An 11,843-nucleotide genomic window follows, 5' to 3' on the forward strand; every position below is an offset into this window, starting at 1 on the left:
CCTCGTTTCTCTTTGCTTGCCTATGAGAAAACCTTATCTTTCTAATGATGTTTGTTTAATGGGTGCAGAAGTAGTGCAGCAGTCATTATCTACCACCAATTTACACGCTTCATATTTCAAACCATATATTGTATTTTGTTTAACCCGAGAATAAAACCTTCCTGCTTTTACGTACTTTTAACCCCACTTTCATTTACAAAGGACAGATTACAAATATTACCATTGCTGCTATCAAATTTGGACTCTACCTTTGCCAAAAATCTATCAGATTGTACTGTAGGAACGAAGCTACTGTATATGGACGTATCCCATAACCAATCTTGCTAGGACAATCAACATAAGACTGTCGCTACTCAATCTCTTATGGACAATTTGTAAAAAGGACGTAGGGAGAGTCTTTCACGACAGAAGCTTGGTAATGATTTGTGTTATTTTGGGGCGGGGAGGGACAGGAAACTCGTAAACTCCCCCCGCCATATGGCTGAAGGATTTTGCTTCAAAAATGTAGTTTCCAACCTCTGTTCCCATTACGATGGACCTATCTTACAGCTTTCTCTCTCTCCCGTGTTTGTGGTAAGACAAGGCTGAGGGGAAAAACACAGCAGGCACACATCGGAAAGTTGACGCGCTGTCATATAGCTTTTCTGAAGGACGCCGGGTGTTTCAGACTAAATGCCTCTCTGGACGCATCCTTGTCTCCCTTGCAACAGGCATGATCTTCGGCCATTGGTTTGTTTCAAAAGTATGTTTTGAGCAGAGCTCTAAGAAATCATTAAGATGTACGTATCATAAACCCCTAGTTCCAGCTACTTAAGGGATAGTGATTCCTCACTTTACTGTAGGTATGGTAGGCAAAAATGTGATCCCATGCACCCTCATGTGAACTCCACTCAACAGCGATGGACATCCACCAATTGTTCTTTCATATCCTCTCTCACCAATAATCCACAAAAAAACAGTGATATCTTTATTGGCCAACCCACATGTCAACAAAATATTATGTTGCAGTTTTGAAGTTTCACTCTTTTCTTGGCAAGAACTCCACTTCATAGTTATCCTATAAACTTAAAAATTCTAGTCTATGGGCCTCATATCACAATAAATCTGTTAAGACTCATATCACAATCAATCTGTTGATTGCTATAGTGCCTGAACACTTGTTGTGTAGACCATAGACATGTATATTTTAAGCAGTGAGATAACCCCATCATCTCTCTACCTAAGAAACATTACCGCCTTGAAGAAAGACATTTACACCGGGAACCATTATCGTCTATCTACTTTTAGATTTGTATGTCATAACTTTAATATGGATATGTCTATAGGGTGAATTAAATGTCCTTATGTGCGGTGTTCAATGCTACGATTTTCATCGTAATTGAAAGTATACATACCAGTTTCATTATGTGCTCACCTACTGGGAAAATAAAATTGACCATGACGTATGTAAATGTAAACACAACAGAGTGTCTATTGTAACTTGTGATCTGTACACACACCCACCACCCGTCAACACATGCAATACACCTGTCAGGAGATCTCCTATAAACGATTTCCTGCCTAATGTCATCTACGCATATTTGGACAAAAAGATTAGGTGTTTCTTCCAGGTACCGTCCTTCCTCTGTTGATGTGCAATTTAATTTCCCTTGTGAGACTCTTTAAACTATGCAAGTCTGGCAAACAGCCATCAACAAATAAACTGAAGGAAGCTTGGGTGATTATTGAACATTTCAGTATTTTTTCCCTTTCTCACCTCTGACCATCTAAATTACACGGCTTTGGAAAAAAAGCAATGGCGTTATTGTCGGTGGGTAAGTCAGATTCATTGTTAGAATGGAAAGTAATTTCTTGATAAGCCATTTACTCTGGAAATATATTTTATTCATTATGTTGACAAGACCAATAGGATTGGACAGAATATAGTAAAAGAGTTGAGGAGAACATTATAGAAATATATTTGAGATGAAATATAGCAAGAGCAAATACAAACCTTTGTTTGATTTGTGGATGCACTTCAGAAAGGCAAATTAGCAAACTCCCTCAAATAGGTTGTAACCTTATGTCAGTACTTGTATGTCTTTTGAAGTCCATATGTGGTTATTGCATCTTCCCCCCACTGGAAAGGCTTCTATGCCTTACAAAACTTTTAAAAACATTTTTCCTCATGTACACATCTTTTCCCATCTTTGAAACAATGGAGTTGGTCCAGTTTTTAAAACACGTTCCCACATAGTAAATATTGTCCAGCACATGACCATCTGTGTTCCCTTCATGGTGTGCTGCGGATAATTTTCAATCTGGTCTTATGGGGACTAAATAGGAGGCCCTTTTGGTTGTCCTTGGTGTTCATTAGTGGAGGGGGGTGTGTGTAGCCTTTAAGTCACCTGTAATTAATGGAGACCTCATGAATTCATAGGATTTTGTTAGACAAGAATCTTCTGAGGTGGTCTGCCAATTCCTCCTCTGAATACACAACTAATATTCCACCCTCCATTCACCCATCCTGAATGCTTTATGACAGCTTCTACCTTCCTGAAATTAAATGATGGTCAGACAATGGAAAATCAGATGCCAGGTAGTCGGAAATGACACACTTAGCAGCAAGAATTAGGTCGAGACAGTGACCAGAGGAATGGGTTGAGGAGTTAGAATGAGGCTGAAGGCCAAAAGAAGCAAACAGGGATCTAAGGCGAGATGAAGAAGGATTGTTGGGGCGGCATCATGCTGCGCCTTTGTGCGTCAGATCAGGGCTGCAGCAACCGCATGCCATGGCCCTGGTTCGATGTTTTGCCAGCTCCAAAAGAAGGGCAGAAAGCTGCTCCTTTTGAAGCCAGCAAAAAGCTGCCCTTTCCGCAGCAGTGGCACATTCCAGAAAGCCTTTTGGAGTGCGGCATCTGAACACTGGGCCAAAGGAGCACCATAACGCCACCCACTATGCGGGCAGTGTAATATTAGCCTGTGGGTGAAGGTGAGGCATGCAACAACCACACCCCCACTTCACCCCAAAGCCGGTCCTTTTGGACGGTCTGTTTAGTCTCTAAGTAACCTCTACCAGCCCAACCCTCTCAAACCTAAGAAACATCAATCACCTGTAGTTTTTTGTGGGTTTTTCATGCTCTGTGGCCCCATGTTCTAGAGAGTTTTCTTCCTGAGGTTCGCCGCATCTGTGGCTGGCATCTGAAGATGCCAGCCACAGATGCTGCCGAAACCTCAGGAAGAAACTCTCTAGATATGGCCACACAGCCTGAAAAACCACAACAAAACTACGGATGTCGGTCATGAAACCTTCAACTTCACATCAATCACCTGTGTTCACCAGTGAATCTTCTTCTCCTTATGCATCTGATGCCTGGTAAAGTATGTTGGGGGAGAGTTATGATCATGGCACTAGTGTCATTATAATTGTTGGTGTGTGTGTGTGTTTAATTAATCGTGAAAAACTGTAGTTTTGATCTTTATTATGTTAAATGATATGGTCTTTGACTACTGCAATGTTATTTTTATGTTTTTTCTATCAGATATTCTGTTAGTTTTACATTATTGCTCAATTTGTTTTGATGTGCTTGTGCTGAGGGGTTGGGAAAGGCTTTTTATGAACCTTGTTTGATATGTAACGTTCTCATGTTTTCCTATTGATTGCCACTGTACTGATATTGTTTATTGTTATTGTTTGCTTTATAGGGTTGGGGAGCTGGAAAGAGATTCATTTGTTTTTATTGTATTTTTTGTTGTACTTCCAGTTGTTAGCCGCCTGGATTCCTCATTGATTGGGCGGGAAACAAATAAATTATTGTTACTATTATTATTATTAGTGTCAAAATCATGCCTAAATAGCAACTGTGAATACGAAATAGTTATGGATGACTAAATCTGGTAAGAAGCACCTTCTCAAACCCCTTTCCTCAGTTGATTGCTTCAGATACTTTTCTTAATTTCAACTATCTTAACCCATTCCTTCCATAATAGTGTTTCTTAAGCTATCTGATGTAGGGATCAGCAGGGTTATTTTCACTCTGAGTGCTAGATGCCAGCCCCATATTTGTGCTACAAATATTTCTTGCTTTCCTGGACACTTATCGTGGACTGACAACCAATGATTTGCAGACTGGTGCCGGTCAAAAGACCACCACTGAGTAGAACTACTCTACAATAGTCTACTACTGTCATTGTCGTTCCCCTCTCCCAGATATTGTAAGTATAAATATACATTTGGAACACAGTGAGAAATGTGAATGGGGATATGAGCAGGAAAACAACTGGCAGGGAAACTCTTACCTCTCAGAACCTGTTTTTTATGAATAGAAAGAAGGAAGGAAGGAAGGAAGGAAGGAAGGAAGGAAGGAAGGAAGCCAGCCAGCCAGCCAGCCAGCCAAGAGCTTTACATTGTACCGTTTTTGAGCAGACTGGGAGAAGGCAAGGTATAAATAAAATAAAATGTAATAAAATAAAATAAATAGCTCATACTGAAGAGAAATTCTGGCAGAAAAGGCAAACTGCACTTTCAGGGCATAATAATGCCATCGTGAAGGAAAAGGTAAAGTACAACTGTCCTCCTATGACTCTTCAAATGCAAAAATGCAACTTGTAACTAGATCCACTTGTATTGTTTTCCAAAAGACTGGGCCACACATTGGGAGAAGGCAAGATATAGATATAAATAAAAAAATAAAATAAAATAACTCACGCAGAAGGGTAATTCTGGCAGAAAAGACACTTAGATAAAGATTGGCAGAAGGCAAACTGCACTTTCAAGGCATAATAATGCCATTTTGCAAGAAAAGTGTCTATCAGTTACTATTACTGGAAAGGATAAGTGGTCAAACTATCAACAGTAAATAAACATCTCTCCCCCTGTAGCTGCCCCATTTCAGGGGCTGAAAAGGAGGCGATGGAGGATTCTCCCTGCACCAGATTGTAAATTACTGTAACTTTGCTACAAAGGAAAGTAGGCAGTGGCTCCTTCCACCCCACCTTTTCTATATGAAGAGATCCCAGGTGGCTTACAAAGCGAGGTGCCATACTTAAGAGGTTCACTGTGTCATCTTGGAAAAAATCACTACAGTAGTACCAAAGAAAGGAGAAGCAGAAGAAGCAGCAGCAGCTTGCAGCATTTTAAAAATTCTTGTGAAATTTGAAACTGTGTATTTAAAAAAGCCCAAACACTCCCTAGAAACCAGGATGAATAAATTAAGGTTGTCGTACTGTGGGCACACACCATGAGAAGGAAAGACGCGTTAGAAAAGGCTATGATGGTACGAAAGGTGGAAGGCAGCAGAAAGAGAGGAAGATGGCTAGATTCAATCGAGGATGATGCATATTTTTTCCTCAGATTTGTAAACCGCTTTGATCTCTTTGGAAAAGCGTTATAGAAATAAAGATGTTATTATTATTTATTAAGGAGGTCATCATGGGCCTGGATCTGCAGAAGCTGAGCCTGCAGGAGATGAGCAGAGAGGAAGAGGACAGGGGTCTTGGAGGCGTCCCATCCACAGAGACGCCATGAGCCAAGGTCGACTCAAGGGCAGCTAACAACAACAGCAATAATGATGATGATAATAATAATAATAATAATAATGTAGAGAGATCTTGTAGCCCCTTTGAGACTGACTGAAAGAAATAAGTTGGCAGCAGGGACTTTCTCAGGCTTCAGTCTACTTCCTCAGATACAGATGGATATAATAATAATAATAATAATGATGATGCAGAGAGATCTTATAGCCCCTTTGAGACTCACTGATAGAAAGAAGTTGGCAGCAGGAGTGTTCCTAGGCTTCAGTCTACTTCCTCTACGAAAGCTCATGCTGCCAACTTCTTTCAGTCAGTCTCAAAGGGGCTACACAATCTCTCTATATCATCATCATCATCATCATCATCATCATCATCATCATCATCATATTCATCTCCAACTGCATCTGAGGAAGAAGATTGGAGCCTAGGAAAGTCCCTGCTGCCAACTCCTTTCTTTCTATGAGTTTCAAAGGTGCCACAAGATCTCTCTACATTATTATTATTATTATCGTTATCATTATCATTATCATCTCCAGCTGCATCTGAGGAAGTGGGCTGAAGCCTAGGGCAGCTCTGCCATTGCCAACCTCTTCCTTCCAGTCAGTCTCAAAGAGGCTGTTTTGGGGAAGGGAAGAGGAGGGCGACCGTGGCACTCTCCCTCCTGCTGCCGCCTTCTTTACCTTCTGCGTTGCTGGAGCCATGCAGGGCCCGGAGGGGGCCCCCGGGCTGCCTCCCCGCGGGGCCCCTGCTGGAGCCCAGCTGCTGCAGGAGGAGCCGGACCCTCCTGGCTGCCCCAGGGGCCCCGCGGGCGCCGGCCCCGCCGCTGCCCAGGCACACCACCCGGGACTGCATGACAGGCCCTCCCGCCGCCCAAGGTGAACGGGGCTCGGGCCTAGGACTCGGCTCCTATCCTGGGGGAAGGGTTCCGGCGACGGACAGCGTCCCCTGGAAACTGAGCCCCGTCGAAGCAGGGCCCAGGAGCCTCTGACTGACAGGAGGAGGGAGCAGCGCCGCCCACCAAAGGCCTCAGTCTCTACCTCTGGCACAACACCTAATAAACATGTGATACGTGTAACACAGGTCCAAAACACACTGCGGAAATAACCCGCTTTGACTGCCCTGGCTCTGCTGCCACTACAAACTACATTTCCCAGGATTCCCTAGCTCTCAGCCAGGGCAGTTTAAAGTGTCCCCAGACTGGGAAACTATACTTTTGTGAGGCATTTAGCCTTCTCTGTCAGAAAGCTCTGATACCACTACAAACTACATTTCCCAGGATTCCCTAGCTCTCAGCCAGGGCAGTTTTTAAATTGGTCCCAGACTTGGATTATTTCTGCAGTGTGTTTTGGACCTAAACAGCATAGATTTACATTTATATGAGCCAAAACACACTGCAGAAATAACCCACTTTGAGACCACTTTGACTGCCCTGGATGACTGCTAGGGAATTCTGGGAATAGCAGTTCATTGGATTATTTCTTCCATGTGTTTTGGACCTGTGTTACATGTGTTATATTTTATGAGGCGTTCAACCATACGTAATACAGATATGCCAGAGGAGCCCCAAAGAGATGGGCAGTCATGTCTCTTCTTATGTGCCTCAGATGTCAACAATGCTCAAAATGGAGGACATGTTCCAATTCCTCCTGCACCAGCTTCTCAACATCCTTTCTGAACTGTGGTACCCAGAACTGGACACAGTGATGTTTATCACACTATGCTCTTAAAGAGGTACTATTCCAGTGTGACTCCCCTCCTGTTGCAGCTGGGATTGCAGTTTTAAGGAGCTGAACTTCTCTGCGAGAATTCTAATACCCCTTCCTTAAACTGCCCACCCAGCATGCAACAGGACAGCTAGAGCACACTGGAATAGTACCTCTTTAAGAACTCGTCTGATAGTATTACAGGCGAGTTGAAATGTAGGACATGTCCTGGGAAAGGAGGACCTCTGGTCTCCACGGTCAGTGTCTCAGGCCATGAGGGGAAGGAGCTGGAGCTCACTTGCAAATGGTGGGGTATATCCAAGGAGTCTCATGCTCCTGCCTTTGCCTTCAACAGTGTCCAAGCAGAAACCCATCAGGATGGGATTGCTTCCAGTAACAGCAAAAACCCAATCTTTAGAGTTCCTTCAAGTTCCCTGTTGATTTATGATGACCATCCTAGGGTTTTCTTAGGCAAGAAATACTCAGAGGCTCTGAAAACTGGCCTACAGTACCTGGTATTCCTTGGCGGTTTCACATCCGAGTACTAAGCAGGCTGACCTTGCTTAGCTTCCAAGATCAGACAGGATCGGTTGCCTTTAGGGCAGCCTTTCTCAAATAGTGGGGCGGGCCCCCCAGGGGGGGCGCAAGGCTCCATAAAGGGGGGTGCGAGGCTCTGTTATGCAGAGGTGTACTTATAACAATTTTATAGACAAATGATACTATTTACAGTCGCGTGGGGCACGCGAAATGTTTTCTTCTTCCTAGGGGGGGCATGAAAGAAAATAATTGAGAAGCACTTCTTTAGGGTAATGGTCCTCAAACTGTGTCCTTTAAGAGATTTTGGACTTCAGCTCCCAGGAGCCTCAGCCATGTTGGCCAACACTCTGGGATTCTGGGAACTGAAGTCCAAATCCCTTCAAGAGCACAGTTTGGGGACCACTGCTTTAGGGTATTTAGGCCTTAAAATATATTACTATGATCTTAGATTTAGAACATATAAAGATGTCCACTAACTTAAATGAAGTTAAATGTATGTGAAAGATACCAAGCCAGTAGCAATACAGTCAGCCTTCCACGTTTGCAGCTTTGACTTTTGCAGATTTGATTATCCATGGATGTTATTGATATATTATCTCTAGCAATCTCTAGGTCCTCTATGCTGAATCTATAATAATATAATATAATATAATTTGTATCCCATCCAGTCACGGGGAATCCAGGCGGCTAACAGCAGTATAGACAACATCTGTCAGAAGTTGTGCCAGAGGACCTAGAGATTCCTAAAGACAACACTTCTCTAGGCATTTGTAGGTCCTCCAGTGCAATTCTGTGGTCAGCTAGCTACCAGCAAATATTGACCACAGACTTGTCCTGAAGGACTTAAATAGCAATAGCAAGTACATTTCTATACTGCTTATCAGTGCATTTAAGCACTCCTTAAGCAGTTTACAATGTGTAAGCTAATTGTCCCCAACAATCTGGGTACTCATTTTAGCAACCTCAGAAGGATGCAAGCCTGAGTCAAGCCTGAGCCCCTGGCAGGTATTGGTTTGTGAGTGAGTGGCTGTAGTACAGGAATTTAACCACTGTGCCACCAAGATTCATAGAGAAGTGGTCTCTCATGTAAAAAAGACGACAACACTTTTTGTGATTTCCCCACTTTCATAGGGGTCCTATGCCCCTAACCCTGAAGAAGGTGGAGGTCCCAGTGTACAAAGAAAGCAAAATTGGAAGTGGGAGGGAGAGGGAGAAATTTGGCTATAATCTCAAATCCACTTACTACGTACTCAGAACCACTGACCATAACGGATCTTACTTTGGAATAAATATTCATAGGTTTGTGTCTTGTATTCCTTGTTTTTGTGTTCTGTTGGTGTTAAATGCACAAAGTTAAAGAGGGACTTTGGGGGAAGTCATCCTCACTCCATGATAGGAGACTTAACAGTAATGAAAAAACAACTAAGTGAGACCACAAATAGAAATCCTCTGCTCCTTTCGAGTGACTGGTGCATTCTTCTGCTATATGCTATTCTATAAAGTTCTGCTGCCAAGCCACACAACAAAGAAGGTGCAACTGAAGATGCTATCCTGCAAACTAACTCCTGCTGCCCCAGCACATTCACACACCCTGAATAGCATAGGTTTACTAATTTGGGCGACAGTAATAATTTGCATGGTTATGAATCCTGTTACATTCTATCTCACTCCCACAACTACCTAATTGTGCTTTATAACCTGAGATCTTAATATCACTCTGTACTAAATGCACAGTAAAACTTACAATAGAATAAAAAATGAGAACAAATGTTTAGATGTCTATATACTGATACACAGAGTTTGGGAAACAAGAAGAACTTGAAGTCCTAATGCAGGAAGTTAAATGTGGCTTTATAAGTATAACAGAGACTTTAACTGCCTTGGCTCAGTGCTAGGGAATCCTGGGAAATATAGTTTGCACTGGCACCAGAGCTTTCTGACAGAGAAATCTAAATGACTCACAAAATTAGACTTCCCTAAGCATTGAGCCTGGGCAGTTAAAGCAGTTTTTGGGGTGGGCATAGGGAAAAATAACAAAGGGGTTTGTTAAAGAGCATTTGGCGACCAGAGAGTAACTATGGGAGTTCCTTGAGCTTTATTCTTGTCTCTAATTTGCACAGTATGTATTTTATTTAGTTTCCTGGTGTAGAACTAACTCTTTGTTGTTACCATTGCTGTTGTTATTTGCCATGAAGTCCACTTAAACTGATGGTGACTCTAAGAATGAGAGATGTTCAAGAGTCCCAGTCAGGGGCATCACTACAGGTGTGTAGCGGCTATGGACTGCACCAGGTTACACCTCGGTGGGGGAGGGGGGGTGATACTCAGTGGGGCAGTCACTCACCACCAAGACACTGCCCCCAACCAGCTAGGATGCCTCTGTTGGGGGGGGGGGGTTAAGATGTTGCTGCTGCTTGGCAGCCCCTTCAGGGCCTAGCAGGTCTGCTGCCTGGCCAGGAAATGGAGGTGCCAGTGGCACCAGCAGCAATGGTAGCCATGGACCCTTCCCCTTCCTGCCACCATTGCCTTCATTCCCACCATTGCCACTACCCCCTGCAGTTTGTCCTTCTCTACTGCACTGCTCTCTCTTGACCTCAGCCAAGAGATCCAAGGTGGCGGAGAAGCATGAGGCAAAGGAGGCAGTGGCGAGCCAATTGTAGTCCAGGATGGAGTCCTCCTCCTCCAGCTTCTGCTTCTTCAATACCTTGGGTGCTTGACTTCAGGCAAGAGAGCTGAAGGCTCTCTCTCAGAGAAGCATGAGATGGTGGCAGAGAGCCAGCTGCAGACGGATGGGGTGGGGGAAAAGGATGAATGAAAAAAGATCTCTTGTCAACTCAGCTAAGAGAGCCCAAGGTGGTGGGGAAGCATGATGTGGAGTAGGTGGTGCAACTGAGTGCAGACACTGCTGGCTGGCCAGCTGCTGAGCAAAACAGGGAATGGCAGTGGCGAGGGTGAAGGTGGGGGTTGTCTGGTGAGGGTGGGATACAGTGGCAGTAGCCATGAACTCCTCCTCTGTCGCTATCATCTCCCTTTCCTGCTCGGCCAGCAACTCTGTCAGACCTGGAAATGGCTACTGAGTGGCAGCAGCAGCCCACCCCTGCCAGTAGCCACAGTGAGCGAACAGCAGAGGCACCCTGGGTGGCTGGGGGCAGATGAGATGTATGCCAGGCAACCTGGGCAGGATGGGGACAGCAGCAAGGTGGTTATGAGGGGAGACTGGAGGGTGAACTTCACCTTCTGCTGTCGCTCCCAATCCCTCTCTATCGTCTCTCTCCCTGTTTTGTCCTCCTGGTGTGGCTGTGTGCCTTGGAGTGACAACATGGTGCGGCTGTGTGCCTTGGAGTGACACTGGAATGACTCCAACCGTAGTGATGCCACTTGCTCTAATATCCAATAGGCGTTTTGAAAGAGTTGAGTTTTGGTTTAAGTAGCTGAGATTGATACACACATTCAACTGTCAGCGCAATCGATATATATCACTCAAGTAGGGAAGCAGCAGAGGATGAATGAAAAAGGATCTCTTGTCAACTCCAGTTCAGTGTTTTGCCACTGCTTTACTGGTGAAGACATAGTACATCCATCTGAACATATCAAGTAAGGCACTGTGGTGTTTCCTTTTTAGTAAACTTACTTGACAGGAGTAATATTAATCCTGGTCATGCCGCCTCATGCCCTATCATAAAGAAGGAGCCTGTTGAAATCATCCAAGTAAAGGCCAGGCCACATCTCTGTAGTGAATTTGTCTGACCTAAAAGAAATGTGGAAATGAGGTATCTAAAAATTAAACATTAAAATTAAAAGTTAAATCTACTTGCCAGTCCCAACTAGAGTACATCCTCTTAATCAGTGGGATCATGTAAGTGTTCTATAACCCAATGATTCAATGCACCTGCTCCAGTTGCAAATAGTAACTAGATTTAGCCAAAATTTCTAAAATTCTTATCTTTAAAGATATATTCCAGGATATTAGAAATCTGTCCTAAAATAAGAATACTTACAGAATTATTCACTCCAACTAAAAAAAAAAAAAAATCACACAGAAATTGTAAGTTAAAGTGCCTGCCTTTACTCCTGCTTTGTATAAACATCTGC

General features: G+C 43.6%; 1 protein-coding gene across 1 annotated transcript in view; it reads right to left on the reverse strand.

Moving 5' to 3' along the window:
- The window catches only part of VWA8 (von Willebrand factor A domain containing 8), a 142,347-nt gene extending 135,892 nt beyond the window's left edge, over window positions 1–6,455 (reverse strand). Inside the window, 1 exon segment of the mRNA XM_042457276.1 lies at window positions 6,192–6,455. Within this exon segment, the coding sequence (XP_042313210.1) occupies window positions 6,192–6,363 (172 nt within the window). The 5' untranslated portion in view covers window positions 6,364–6,455.
- Between the last annotated feature and the right edge of the window lie 5,388 nt (window positions 6,456–11,843).

This window comes from Sceloporus undulatus, chromosome 3 (assembly GCF_019175285.1).
Source record: "Sceloporus undulatus isolate JIND9_A2432 ecotype Alabama chromosome 3, SceUnd_v1.1, whole genome shotgun sequence".
NCBI lineage: Eukaryota > Metazoa > Chordata > Lepidosauria > Squamata > Phrynosomatidae > Sceloporus > Sceloporus undulatus.